This window comes from Cervus canadensis, chromosome 9 (assembly GCF_019320065.1).
Source record: "Cervus canadensis isolate Bull #8, Minnesota chromosome 9, ASM1932006v1, whole genome shotgun sequence".
Lineage (NCBI taxonomy): Eukaryota > Metazoa > Chordata > Mammalia > Artiodactyla > Cervidae > Cervus > Cervus canadensis.
Genome location: NC_057394.1, coordinates 18,663,289 through 18,678,782, shown reverse-complemented (window position 1 = coordinate 18,678,782; position 15,494 = coordinate 18,663,289). Strand labels below are relative to the sequence as shown.

General features: G+C 45.4%; 1 protein-coding gene across 3 annotated transcripts in view; it reads right to left on the bottom strand.

The window, feature by feature from the left end:
* ABCC4 (ATP binding cassette subfamily C member 4) overlaps positions 1-15,494 on the bottom strand; it is a 210,803-nt gene that overhangs the window by 162,750 nt on the left and 32,559 nt on the right. For 2 of the 3 annotated variants that reach the window (XM_043477571.1, XM_043477570.1), the window contains exons 2-4: positions 10,690-10,800; positions 10,033-10,153; positions 696-920 (exon numbers count right to left, since the gene is read on the bottom strand). In XM_043477571.1, coding sequence (XP_043333506.1) covers positions 696-920; positions 10,033-10,153; positions 10,690-10,800 — 457 coding nt within the window. The remainder of the gene's footprint in view (positions 1-695; positions 921-10,032; positions 10,154-10,689; positions 10,801-15,494) is intronic. The other variant, XM_043477572.1, reaches the window with a different exon arrangement.

Genomic DNA, 15,494 nt, shown 5'->3' with positions numbered 1-15,494 from the left:
AAATAAAGGTTTTCATGAACAACCAAATTTCCATTAATACCACTATGCTCTTTCGGCATGAAAACATTAAAAATCAACTTCATATCTCTGATGCTTATAGACTTCTTTATAAAATTTACTGAATATTATGCAAGAGCCTGTGAATAAAAGTTATCAAAAGCTGTCCTGACCTGATCTCAATACAAATCGCTTATGTTTTTGTAACATTTGCTTAAACAACAAAATTGGCTGGATACAAAGAGCAAACTTTGGTAGCATGGTGTGAAAGTTAAAGTGAAGTCGCTCAGTCATATCCGACTCTTTGCGACACCAGGGACTGTAGCCTACCAGGCTCCTTAAGGGACAGTCCATGGAGTTTTTCAGGCAAGAGTACTGGAATGGGTTGCCATTTCTTTCTCCAGGGGATCTTCCCAACCCAGGGATCAAACCTGGGTCTCCGGCATTGCAGGCAGACGCTTTACCATCTGAGCTACAGGGACGCCCGTAGCATGGTGTAAATCATTAAAAGAAAGTTTTTCTTGGGTACAATGTGTCTTACTTTTTTACTGAAGTATACTTGATGTGCAATATTATATGTGACACGTGTACAATAGTGATTCACGATTTTTACTAGTTATAAAATTGACAGAGAACTTTCCCAAAATGCTTCTGGTACTTCATGAGAGGTATACACTGTGGTACCGAGTGACACTTACCTTGCGGTAGATCATGTGGCACATGGCTACTCTCAGCCTCATCCCCGCACACTGGACGTGGTAGAAGTACAAGTGGTGTAGAATGGCCAAGACAAGCGTGCAGGCACTCAGCACCCCGGCATAGCCATGGGCTTCGTACAAAGCAGCAGAATCAGAGGGATCGTAGTTTTCAAAATAACCAATAATTTTCCCCAAAATTATGGGCTGAACTACTCTGGTACTTTCCTAAAAACAAATTTTAAAAAATCTTCATTAGATATACAAGCCAGACCAGGTTTCCTTTAGGCTTTGGTTTGTTGTTTTTTTGTTTGTTTGTTTTTCGGTCAGTCGACAGAGTAAAGACTTTATTCAGCCCTCAAACCTTCAATCATAAAATCTGGGTTGCTATGCCCTTTTCCAGGGGATTTTCCCTACCCAGGGATTGAACCCGCGTCTCTCAGGTCTCCTGCACTGGCAGGCGGCTTCTTCACCACTAGCACCACCTGGGAAGCCCCAAACCCGGTTTTCTTACCACACGCTTTACTTTTATTATTACTTGTTAAAAAGGCATCTTGACAAAATGCAACATTCCTAGTTAATCTAAAGAAAAAACTCCACAGATCCACTATCTTCTATAAGACAAGCAGACAACAGTTTTTTTAACCTAAGCAAAAGTGTGATAAAGACAACAAAGTCTTGGTTACTAACACTGTGGTTAGTACATTGTGGATGCTCAATAAATCTTACAACCAGTGCTTTAGAACACATTTGGCAAAATACCAAGTGAGTCTTGGCTTCAGATGAGCATAAGAAAGGTAAGAAATCTGTTTCCATATGAACAAGCCCTTTTGGCAGCCTGCTTCTGGTCCCCTGTATTCTCAGTGTCCCAGCCCAACAGAAATTCAAGGTCATTCACGTACGGGAGGACCACTCTTGCCATCTCTGTCAGAGTTAAGAGCCTTTATGGAGGGGAAGCTGAATAAGACGGCACAGGAGTAAGACATGGAGATCGTCAGCCTCCCCACAAATACATCAAAAACTCATCAAGAGGGACTACCCTGATGGTCCAGTGGCTAAGACCCCGTGTTCCCAATGCAGGGGGCTCAGGTTCGATCCCTGGTCAAAGAAAAAGATCCCACATATAACAGCTAAGAGTTTGAACAACTAAAGATCCTATATACCACAACTGAGACCTGCTGCAGAAGCCAAATACATAAATACTTAAAACAAAAACACTCATCAAGAGCCTTTATGAACTGAGACATTAGCACAAACAGAGCCCCTCTTTCCAAACCTGAACTCTACACATACAGGGATCAAGAGAATGGAGCCCAGCATCTGCTAGAGTTTCTCGCAGAGAGCAGGCTTGGGAGGTTCCCAGGAACCCAGCCCCAGGGTACACTGTATCACTTTAGCAGAAGCCAAGCTAAAAAAATGATGTCATCCATGGTTCTTCATCTGCCAAACACTACAGGTACTGGTTTAAAATACATATTAACCAATCATCTTTTCCCCAAGGCAAAAATTACAATTCTAAACCAATGAGTTGGGAAGCATTGGGACTTATATCTTAAGTATGGCATAGGGAAAACAATTTTCCTTCCCAAAACTAACGTCAAAAAAACTGCAACACTTGCCCACTCTCTCAAATGGACACTCCACCCCACAACCTACTTCTGGCCCCTTGTCGCCCCTTGAAGGTCCCATTCTTTCTCACCAAGGAAAACCAAACACTCAACAAATCCAAGTCACCAAAAGTAAACACCTCGGCCCTCGACATCATTTCCTCCAGAATTCTCAAAGGACAAAATGCCAAAAGTTCGGAAATCTTTCTAGAATTCGGATTTTCCTTTTAAACAATCCCTCCTTAATAATACAGACAGGATAAATAATTGACGGGTTACTTTTGATAGCTCTGTCTGTCCAAAGCTGAAGAACCCCCATGCAAGAGGAAGGGAAGGAGAATCAAAAACTTCAATCAGCAAACAAAACAAACACATATTTTCTGCTCAGTCAACTAATGCCTGATCAGATTATTCACAGAAAGCTGTCTCCATCCTTCAAATGAATGCAACACTGAAGCCCAACACTTGTGTCTTGCTCTGCACACACAAACCCACACATTCACTGACTGCCTTGCCTTCCACAAGGTCATGGAAGGTTTCATCTAATAGGGAAAAGAAGGTTAACGCTGTTTAGCTGAACATGAGTAAGATGATCAGATAAGAGTAAGATTGCCCAACAACACAAAGGTTTGTTGTTAAATTTCCAGCAAGCCCCATGATTCATCCCAAGGGGCATGAAGAGCTTATTTAAAAAGCCCCTCACATCGTATATTGCAAAACACACTGTTTATAGAGTTCACTGAGATAGAAGTCTGAAGGCTTACACAGAGAAACAAGAAAGTCAAACTGTACACAAGGGCAGTCCCAGCCCAGGTACGGCCCAGAGCAGTCCAGAGCTGCAGCCTACAACCCTGAGGCTCTCCACCAGAAGCCCAGTGCTAACAGCCACCATCCCAAACTTTCCTAAAACTTATGATTATATCTGGAATCACTGTTGTCTGGGCCTCAGCTCTCCACGGGAGCCTAACATTGAAAATCCACCAAAGAAGAGTACCAACAGAAGTAACAAACTCAGCAAAAATGAGCTTTTTTAAAAATAACGATCACTACTGCTTTAGCATCTTGATTTTTTCACTGAGGCCAACTTGAATACCTCAGTTGATCAAATAGTCTGATTAAGGAATTTATCTGGTCCACGACCCAAAGTGTCCACTCTTCTGTTGGTTTTTGACCCTAACCCTCAACTGAGTGAGAAATAAAACAACTGAGAAACATTCAGTATCAAAGTTAAAAGTAGCCACAAGAAAAACAGGAACAAGGTCAAAATTACTCCTATGATCCCTTCATATTTGACACCCAAACTACAACTCCACAAACTACAACTCCACAAACTAACTGAGAAGATAGTTTTTATTCCTTCACAAGAATTCTTCACAACCACAAAGCCAAAAAGGATTTTTACAAGATCACAATATAATAGCAGTGTCCCATGGTTCGAGGTTCAAGTCTCTGAAGCAGACATTTCTTGGTGGAGCCCTTGGTATTCAGCCTCCGGAGAGCACCTCCCATGTGACCCTATCTCTTGTTTTTAGGGGAACTTCTTACACAGCTTGAGGCTAGAAATTCCCCAGTGGGTACAGTTCCTCATCTATGATTCCACATGTGCTGCTTTAAACATTTCTTGCCCAACTCTATTATCTTTGATTCATGAGAGAAAAAGGAAAGCACAGGAACTAGAAACCATCTAACACAGAAGGAAATAAGCAGGTGAGCTTATGGGAAAATGATCAGGCAGTTAATCTGTAGAAACTGGAGAAGAGACAATGTTAGACTTGAGAAAGATCCAGAGCTAAGAGGGAAAGCAGTGAATTTGGGGAAATTAAACCATCAGTATTTCAGCCTATCTGTCCTCACTCCTCTGTTACACAGTGGACTTCATGATGAGTGCATCACTCACGAGGAGCTGAGAGCACTGAGGGCTGTAGCCCAGCCCCCAGAAACTGGTTTGAGTGAGTGAGTGAAAGTCGTTCAGTCGTGTCCACCTCTTTGCGACCCCATGGACTATACAGCCCATGGAATTCTCCAGGCCAGAATACTGGAGTGGGATAGCCGTTCCCTTCTCCACTGGATCTTTCCAACCCAGGGATCAAACCCAAGTCTCCCTCATTGCAGACAGATTCTTTACCAGCAGAGCCACAAGGGAAGCCCGAGAATACTGGAGTGGGTAGCCAATCCATTCTCCAGCAGATCTTCCCAACCCAGGAATTGAACCAGGGTCTCCTGCATTGCAGGCTGATACTTTACCAACTGAGGTATCAGCGAAGCCTCCCAAGACTCACAACAAATTAGGGATGCAGACTGAAGTCCTCACTCCCTGGAAGATTCCAGATGCACAAACTAACCCCATGTAAGCATCTGCTATCCTCCTGTCCTACACTGTCAGGGCATCTGCGCCTAGGGGGACGACAGACCGGCTGTGAATGATTTACAAGGACCACAAAGGGTTTTAATCAGAATTACAAAGGGTTTTAATCAGAATTCCAGGAGATCTATCATACTTCCAAGAAAAACTCATATGAACCCAAGTCCTGACATTCCAGCTAAAGGGTGGGGCACTGGAGAGGGGGCTCATGAGAGGTTAACAGGCAACCCAGAGTAAACAAAGCAAGAAAGACAGAGTTGGATTCATTATGCAAATCCATTCTCCACTGACAAAATGCTTGTGTGTTTCAGGGCCAACATTCTCTTTCAGGTACAGAGCAGAAGCCCTTACAAATGAGATTTCCTTCCTGTGTCTACTTCTTAAAAAAAACAGTCAGCTCAAAATACTCTTTACTCCAAAAAGGAAGATTCCAGGGTAAAGCATTCAGCTACCTTGTTCTATTCTTCTATTTTTGAAATGTTCCTTAAAATCTTCAGGGAAAAAGGAAACTCCACACTGTAGGAAGCAGCAGTACAATGCTGTTGTCAGAAAAAAGTCTTGGCTCTGTGACCTGGTGGCTCAATCAGTAAAGAATCCACCTGCCACGCAGGAGACCTGGGTTCAATCCCCTGGAGAAGGAAATGGCAACCCCTCCAGTCTTGCCTGGGAAATCCCATGGATAGAGGAGCCTTAGTGGGCTCCAGTCCATGCGGTTGCAAGACAACTTAGCAACTAAACCTGTGACTCTTCAGTGGAGGCTGTGGAAGGAGAGGAAATCTCAGGACAGAACAAAGAGAACCCTGGTCTAGAAATCAAAACACTGTGCTTCAGAAACCAGGTCGGCCACCTGCGAATCACATGATGCCAGGCCCCTCTTGTGCCCTCCTGCACCTCCAGGTCCTCATCGATGGAAATACCTGCCTTGCCTCCCTCGGAGGAATCCTGGGACAACTAAATGAGCTACAACAGCTCAGAGTGCTCTGAAACCATCATCAAAACAAATGTAAACTACGATCACTTTACTATACAGAACTTCCAGGAAGAGACCTATTGTATTCTTAATGGCAGAGGCTGGTTTCACAAAGAGCTTGGAGAACTGTTCACAAGTGATCATAGCAGAAAACTCTTGAAAAAAAGTCATTCATAAAAGCTAACTCTTATGGACAGTAATGAAAACTATCAGTTCTAGCCAGATTTTTGAAATCTGATCCATTATAAATGCAGTCTTGTAAAAATAAGTTACCTACTTCCTGCCTTCAAAAAGAAAACAGATTGAGGGGATGCGTGGAATAGGTGATGGAGATTAAAAGGTACAATCTTACAGGTGTAAAATAAAAAAGGCAAGAGAATGTAATGTACAGCATAGGAAATGTAGTCAATAATATTGGAATAGCTCTGTATGGTGATAAAGTATAACTAGACTTAATAGGGTGAGCATTCTGTAATGTACAGAAATGTTTAATCACTACGTTATATGTAAGTCTACCATACTGAAATTGAAAAAAAATTAATTTAATAAAAATTAACATGTTTTTAAAAACAAAAACGATTGAAAAGCATTCCCCTCATTTAGACCTCAAGGTCATCACTGTGGATATTACTAACACCTAATGGCTAGCTAGTGCTATGCTTCCCTGATAGCTCAGTTGGTAAAGAATTCACACACAATGCAGGAGGACCCTGGTTCGGTTCCTGGGTGGGGAAGATCAGCTGGAGAAGGGATAGGCTACCCACTCCAGTATTAATGGGTTTCCCTTGTGGCTAAGTTGGTAAAAGAATCCACCTGCAATGCAGGAAACCTGGGTTGGGAAGATCCCCTGGAGAATGGAAAGGCTACCCACTCCAGTATTCTGGCCTGGAGAAGTCCATGGACTGTGCTCCTAAGAACCAGCAGGGTGCACACAGCAGGTCTGCTCTGCAGGTTCCTGTCTTGCTTTGCTCAATTCTCCCTCCTCCTCTCCCTTGCTGTGTGGGGCTCAGGAGTTACTCCAGGCCCACAGTTTCTTTGCTACCAGCAGCCTCCTGGGTGGAGCAAAAGTGAGGGACACATGGAAGGAGGGTTGGGAAATAAATGCAAAGACCACTCAGCTCTTGGGGAACCAGCCCTGAATTGAGGCATAAAGCCCATTTTGGGACGCAGAGGATTCTGTTTACTTCCTGCCCATCGGCTGAGCTCTGAAGTGAAAATTTACACAAATATGTGTGTGTTCCTACAGCTTCCAATGGCCTTGAACAAAGACCAAGTGTCAGGACAAGGCCAGGCCATTTCTAAGGTTCCCAGAAAGAGGACATAAACCCTGGCCACACCTCCCCTCTCAGGGGAAGGGACGGGGTGAACCCACTCTGGCTCTCTGAGGTCACCCTACTTACGCACCAGCAATGGAGACCTCACCTCTCAGAGAGAAGCCCTGACGACCTGGGGAGGTGGTCTCTGTGACTCAGGCCCAGGCAGAGACTTCAGGCTCCTCCTCTCCACCCTGAGGAACCTGGGCAGGCAGAGACCTGTCCTCCCCACCCATGGTCCCCATGAAGGTGTACACAGGGGCCAGGCGTGCTAGGAACTCGCTGGCTGTTCTGTTCTAATTAGCATCGGCCTGCAAGAGCTCCTCGAACCCTTAAAGTCATTCCTAACACTCATAGGAGAGATGTTTTCATGGTTTTGAAATCCTAACCCTAAATAGCTCACCCTGGAATGGCATCACCCTGCCTCTTCCCACTGGTGCTGCTGCCAGTAGTTCAAGGGAAGGCCCTGCCTGGGTTGTGGGTGGTCAGAGCACACTGCATGGGAATCGTGGATAATCCACACAGCATTCTGTGTACCAGATGAACCAAGAGGGCTGCAGGTCACACAGAAAACATGTTTGCATTTTAGAGAATCCTGGGCTGAGTTTAGATCTTCCAGTATCTAACATAGGTCAGCAAGCAGCAAAGATAGAAGATCAAAAAATGGAAAGCTGCTTCATAAAATCAATTATTTAACTAACGTTCATTGCACTTTTCTCAGTAGCTTTAATCACTGAAAACCCAAAAGTACCTGAAAATGAGTTCTAAAATCAGATCCTTACTAGCTTCGTCATAAGAAATGATTTCTCATTTCTCCAAAACAGCAGTATGTCAAAAGGCAAGTCAAGGAAGAGGAGTGTTTATGCTAGATTTCAAACTTCTTTTGACTGCCAACAACAACAACAAAAAATTCAAGGTTTACTTCTCCTTGAGCTTTAATGACCGTGAAGTCCCTGAATTCCAATGGATCAGAACTAAGAGTTCTACCAGTTCTACCAGTGTCCTAAGGACATAAATTTAGAGTGAGCACTGTATGCCAGTCACCTAGGAATATAGGAAGAGTCACCTAGGAAATACAGGCCACTGTCTAGAGTTTTATGCTTTAAACCACCAAGGTCGCAACACAGCAAGATCAAGAAACCTCCCTCCTGGGAGAAAGCCCAGTTTCACCTGATTCATCTGCTACCCTCCCAGGGACTGTCTGGTTCCCACCCTAAGACCTCAGGCCTGGGACACACCCTGCATGTGGGAAAGTGTATTCAGACACCAGGAGACAACAGGAGAACTGCTCCACACTCTGGTAACTGACCTGGAGTTCTCATTCTCACTGAACAGATATGTTCCCAGATTCATGGGAAGCAACTTGGCACATGTACTAAAAGAACAACATAGAAGATTCCACCTCTGTGCAGATCATCGATGTCCCAACATAGCCACTATCCATGACCTACTGCCTTTCCCCTCCCTGGTCCATCTCAAGGAGCCAGTCTGGAATGCTTTCATAACAGCATGGATGGATGTTTAGAACTTAAGTCATCAGAACAGTCACAAGCTCATTCACTTGTAGCAAAGGCCAACCCACCTTTGTCATCAAGAATTAAACCTCCCAGGACCACCCAGTCACCTGGGAGCTGACAGATTCCCTGTCTCTCCAGTTGTGTGGGGTGGGCTTCACCTACCCAGCTGCCCACTGCCCGCAGTGCAACACAGCCTTTAAACAAGAGCCACACCGCCCACCTGCCACCTGGCTCACCCACCTCACCCCAACACAATGGACTGAGGATAACTCACCACCTTCTCCACCTAAAACCCCCCCTTTCACAGCAACTGCATCTTCCATCCCTCCTGCCCTCACACACTCACAGCCCGCCCGTGTCCCTAAGGCAGCGCTAAGGCACCACGGAGAGCACAAGCCACCCAGGGGGGTCTGCAGCAGACCTCCAGCAGGTCAGCCAGAACAGGGGGCTGCCGGCACTGTGTCCCCAGGGGGACTGTCCTCTGTGGGGTTCTTGAGGATCTTCAGGGTCACGGAGGTCACTGACCTCATGGCTTTCTACCCTGGTTTGCCCTGCACATCCCGTCCTCCACCCTCTGCCAATGCCAGGCTACCAGGATCCCCCTTCAACCAGCAGACCAGCTCCACAGTGAGGGACAGAAACCAGCATGGAGGGTGCACAGAATTTAGGGTGAAGCTGGAGCTCCTCCCCACAGGAGGGCTCTGACCTGGGTGACCTGGCCCATGGGGACAGGGCAGCCCAGGGAAGGGTGTGCTTTTGGGAGCTCTGGCAGCTCCCGCCCAGATGCAGGGCCCCAGGTTCTGTTCCATAGGAAGGGGAGAGGTGACAATCCCTTCTTAAGAAACCATTTATCAGATGTGACCTGGGCAAGTTAATAATCATTTGCTGAGTGCCTGTAAAATGTCTTCTAGGCTCAAGGCTTCCCAAGTGACTCAGTGGTAAAGAATCTGCCTGTATGTGAAGTAATTAGCCTCCAACTAATTAAAAAAAAAAAAAAGAATCTGCCTGTAATGCAGGAGATGTGGGTTCAACCCCTGGGTCAGGAAGATCGCCTGGAGAAGGAAATGGCAACTCACTCTAGTATTCTTGCCTGGAAAATTCCATGGACAGAGGAGCCTGGCAGACAACTAGGCCAAGGTTTCCCAAAGAGTCAGACATGACTAAGCAACTGAGCACACACACATGTATCCTGGGCTCAGATCCAAGTTTACTTCCTCAAAACCACAGGGCCCATACTCCTTGAGGTTGCAGGATCTTCTTTTGATCAAGGACCACTCTTAGCATTCATACTGAACATCAAGAACACTCTAACATGGCATAAAATTCTTCTTTTCAGTGTCATCCTTCCATAACACTATGTTTTAATCAGTTAAAAGGAAAAGAGTAATCCCCGGAGGTCCAGTACTTTAAGCATCTGTCTATTATAAAGATACATCAACCACTGAGCTACATCACAGACAAGTTTTCATAGACACATTTTATCCTCTGACCTCTCTCCCCACAGGTCTCATCCATCTCAGTAGTGAACCACATACACTGAAAATCAATGCACTGTATGTAAAAGCTTTTACCTCAATTAATGTAAAAATTCCCAAAACTACATAGGATTTCCAGTAACACTTGATGATTGCTTTTGTTAAAGAAGGCTTCCGTGCATCTTTCTCAGCTTTCAAAACCTCTTGATCCCAGTACCTGCAATGAGAAACAAAACACAATAAAGAACAGGTGTCCACTGAAGGGAAAACGGGGGAGGGGCAGAGTGGAAGATGAGCCTTCACCACAGGGCACTCTGTGGCTGCCCCACAGATGCTGGCAAATTGCTCACAGGGCTCCTGAAAGATGAGCGGTACAGACTGAAGCACCAGAAAAACAGACCTTGAGGGGAGAGCCCCAGTCTTGGGAAACAAGTTCCTGCCAAGTTTTGCTGGATTCTCAGCACCATGAGCAGCTCAAGAGGGCAGACTCCCTCCTCCAGGGGCCCCACCTCCAGGGACAGAGATCGGCCTGCCGGGCCATGACTGCAGGCTCCCTCCACGTCCACAAACGCACAGGGGTCAGCCCTCCAAAGTGGGCTAAGCCCAGGGTCAGCCTGAGGGGGTGAGCATGCAGTGTCAGGAGAAGAGGCTCAGAAGTACCCAGAGGAAGGCAAAGCGCCCCACCCCACACCCCACACCTTCAGCTCGTGGAAATTCCCTCTTCCTCCCCTTCTCCCTGCTGCCTGTGCTCACCTTTGCAGCTCTTCTCCAAGGTGCTGGGAGCGATCTTCTGGAAGCACCGAGTACATGTCATCTTCTTCTAATCTCCGTTTGTGACCGATTTTAAACAAGGGATTTAGCCACCTGTTAAAAATTAAGAGAAACAGAGAATGACATATATCCAAACTACACATCTTTGTCTAATCAGAATCCCACTCTGCCAGGCTTTGTTTGTTTGTTTTTAAAAAGAGGTCTACAGAAATAGGTCCCCAGGTGGCTCAGAACCCACCTGCAATGCGGAAGACCCAGATTTGATCCCTGGGTCGGGAAGATAACCTGGAGAAGGAAATCCTGAAAGAATACCCACTCCAGTATTCTTGCCTGGAGAATTCTATGGACAGAGGAGTCTGATGGACTACAGACCATGGCGGGGGAGGGTCACAAAAAGTTGGACACAACTGAGAGACTAACACTTTCACTTTTAAATATTTAGAAATTTAAATATATAGAAATACGGGGAAAACACACACACACATATACACATAGTCCCTAACTCTACATGGTGAAAGACCCTGGAAGCAAGAACACATTGGTACTAAATATCATTCAAGCCCCCAGATCTTGGTGTTTTTGCTTTTTAACATACATTATTACAATTTGTTCTTTTCTGATAAGAATTTCTAAGGACAACTCTCAGAATAGGTGGCACATTATTAGCAACAATAGTCACCATGCTGGACGTCATGACTTATTTAACCTGAAGTTTGTGCCTCTCGGTCCCCTTCGCCCAGACTTTTGCTTTTTAATATTCTTTCTAAGAGGAACCAGGGTTCCCTGAAGCAATGGCTGATTCCAATGTTGCTGCAATATGTACTGTTAGTCACTCAGTTGTGTCTGAATCTTTGTGACCCCAGACTTTATTTAGTACACCGGGCTCCTCTATGGGATTCTCCGGGGAAGAATACTGGAGTGGGTTGCCATTCCCTTCTCCAGGAGATCTTCCCAACCCAGGGATCAAACCTGAGTCTCTTGCATTGGCAGGCAGATTCTTTACCACTGAGCCACCAGGGAAGTACTAAAATATTCGCTGACAATATGTACTAGCAGCTGACAATTAGCTTTTTTTGATCATAATGCAAGCACCTGACATTATGCCTTGGAGACACTCACTTTGGAGACTTCAACTGGAATAAACACAGGCCACTATACAGCTAGGTAAGGAGCCAGGCCACCCTACTCCTGAAGTTCCCTTTTTCAGAAAGCTCTGATTGACCTGCTAACAGACCACCTTATTTCTGATAACAGACTGCTTATTTCTCCCTTCCTGTACTTTAATTCTCACTCATGTCTTAATTATCAACAGATAGTGACTGGAAACCTCAAGTACCCAGCCATTGACTCCAACAAGTCAGAAGCACAGGTCCAGGTTCGTTCATGATCCATGTTGCTCTCTCCCTAGGACCTTGCTGTGTGGCCCCAGGCATGCCTTGTACCCTCCAGGACATGTGCGTAATAAACTTCATTTCAAAGTTCCCTGATGGTCATAATCAAGAACACAAGGACCAGTCCAGCCACAGCAGGGGCTCCGATGGGGAAAATGTCTGTGGGGGCTGCTGTAATGAGAAAGGGCCCAGGTGAACAGAGTCCCAAGCATTCCCAGCAACAGCATCATGATTGATAGGCTGAGACCAACAGGCATGAAAGTATAAGATAAGCTTGGGACAACTTGCCTCATAAAATAAACAGCTCAAGGAATCATAAGGATGTGTCAAAAGGACAAAGAAGCCAGCCTAAGGTACTTTTGCTAGCCAAATCTGGGATACTAGGATGTTAAATAAGTGTCAATGAGTGATAACCCATTAAATAATGAAAAAATCCATGACTCTTTACTGCTTCATAAATAGGAGAAGGGAAAATCTGCATTCTAGAATAGAAACAAATATAGAGGGAACAATAGAAGTCAGAAAATGATCAGAAATAGTCAGAAAATGATCAACGGAAGTTAAAACTAGTGTGAAAGTTTAATGTGAATTATATTTACATAGTCTCAAATTATCCCTCTACAAATTATTGATGGAAAAAACAGTAACTGTACAAAAGACTAAAAAACCTTATTCAAACCAATTATGTGTCATTTAAATGATAATGATTAATATGCAAAGAAAGCCCAAAGATGAATATCATCTACTGGTTTTGCCAGGGTAAGGAAATTTCCAAAGCCAGATGATAATCACTCATGAAAGCAGAGACCACATTTCTCTTATTTATTGCATTATTCCTAGCATAATACAGGTAAAGAGATACTCAAGAATTCTTTGTTGAATAAATGAAATTTCTTTGAATTATCAAAGAAGCCATAAGAGAGACTGAGCTTCAAATTTTGCTCACCCTGGCCTCCTGGCATCTCTAAAGAACCTCAGTCCAGGATTCCAGTCTCAGCAGTGGTCCTGAAGACCCGAGGTCTCAACTACAGCCTCACTCCACTTCATCCCCTTCAGTTCAGCACCTCCATAACCCTTAATATCTCTAGGTCTCAATTTCCTTCCAAAACAAAAGTACAGATTTGTGAGCATCACCACTACACAAGTTTGAAACATGCTTGGCCCTTTATCCTACAGTCATTCCCTACACAGAGAAGGTGATGGCACCCCACTCCAGTACTCCTTGTCTGGAAAATCCCATGGATGGAGGAGCCTGGTAGGCTGCAGTCCATGGGATCGCAAAGACTGAGCAACTTCACTTTCACGCCTTGGAGAAGGAAATGGCAATCCACTCGTGTTCTTGCCTGGAGAATCCCTGGGACGGGGGAGCCTGGTGGGCTGCCGTCTATGGGCACAGAGTCGGACACAACTGAAGCGACTTAGCAGCAGCTGCTGCAGCAGCCCTCCCTACAGAAAATGCTCAGGGAATTAGCTTTGGGACATAACCCTGAAAGGCCCTCTTTAAAACTCTGCTTGCCTGGGGTAAGTGTCTCAACATCACTAATTGTCAGGGAAATGCAAATGAAAACTACAATGAGGTGCGACCTCACATATATTAGGATGGCTATTAGAAGAAGGAAAGGAGGGAAGGGGGAGAGGAGAGTGGAAGAAATAATAAGTGTTGGGAAGGAAGTGGAGAAACTGGAACCCTTGCACACTTCTGGTGGGAGTGTAAAATAGTGTGGTCACAAAGGACAAATACTGCAGGACTCCACTTACAGGAAGTACTTAAATTCAGGGAGAAACCAAGTGGCCAGATGCCTGCCAGGGGCAGGATGGGAGTGGATAGTTATTGTTTAACTACACACGAATGTAGGATGAAGAGAGTTCTGGAAACTGTACAACAATGTGAATGTATTTCACACTACTGAACCACATGCTTTAAAAATGGTCAAGGTGGCAAAATTTTATGTTGCATGCATTTATCACAATTTTTTTTAATGTAATGATACTGTGCCATGTTCTGGTTGCAGGAGCTTCAACTAGCCACAGAACTTCTCGACACTGGCCTGCAGCAAATGCGGATAACACCTGGAGATAACAACACTCACCTGTGCTGCTGAGGGATCAACTGAAACGGTCAGTGATGCTCTGAACACAACCAAGTCAGATCAGACAAAGAACAGCCATCACCACGGCAACGCTCTTGAGTAATTTCCATGTAAGCCCCAGCAAAAAACAGATGACGGTGCTCAACTAGGCAGATTTCTTTCCCCACGGTTCTTGATTTAAGGACCCTCACGAAGCCCTTCACAGCCCCAAATCTCAGAAAGCCAAGCCAAGCCCTCTGGGTACCATCAAGGGATGAAGGTTTTCACTTCCATCACATGGCATGCTGACTGACAGGATGCTAAAGTATGTGTCCCCACCTGAACAAAAGAGCTAGATGGGGAGACCTGAGTCAATTCGCACCCTGACTCCAATTTGTCACTGACAGCGTTTGCTCAACAATTCCGTCACTGCCAAGTAAGCCCTCCCTCCAAGCCAGTTCCTCCAAGAGTGGTCCTCCCCCCAGGATACCCACCATTCCTCCCCCCCCACCAGCATCTCCATCCAGCAGCAGCATCCCCTCCTCACTGTCCCAGAGGGCACACCTCCCTCAGGGAAATGACTACTCACACACTGCATGGCCTCTCCATGAGCCTCGCGTGCCACGGCACCTGGCACAGACCACATTGGAACCCATCCAGAATGACGTCAGAACACCCACGCTGCTGGGGAGCTATCTTCAAAACGGGTCACCTCCCTGGCTTTCCCCGAGTGGCCCTCGGCCAAATCCAATTAGCCATACTTGAGTGGCAAAGCTCAAGCTAGAACCTTCTTTCCTTTGTTCTTTCAGTTCAGTTCAATTTAGTCACTCAGTCGTGTCTGATTCTTTGCGACCCCATGGACCGCAGCACGCCAGGCCTCCCTGTCCATCACCAACACCCAGAGTTTACTGAAACTCATGTCCATTGAGTCAGCAATGCCATCCAACCATCTCAACCTCTGTCGTCCCCTTCTCCTCCCACCTTCAATCTTTCCCAGCATCAGAGTCTTTTCAAATGAGTCAGTTCTTCATATAAGGTGGCCAAAGTATTCGAGTTTCAACTTCAACATCAGTCCTTCCAATGAATATTTAGGACTGATCTCCTTTAGGATTGACTGGCTGGATCTCCTTGCAGTCCAAGGGACTCTCAGTCTTCTCCAACACCACAGTTCAAAAGCATCAATTCTTCAGCACTCAGCTTTCTTTCCAACTCTCACATCCATACATGGCTACTGGAAAAACCATAGTTTTGACTAGACAGACCTTTGTTGGCAAAGTAATGTCTCTGCTCTTTAATATGCTGTCTAGGTTGGTCATAACTTTTCTCC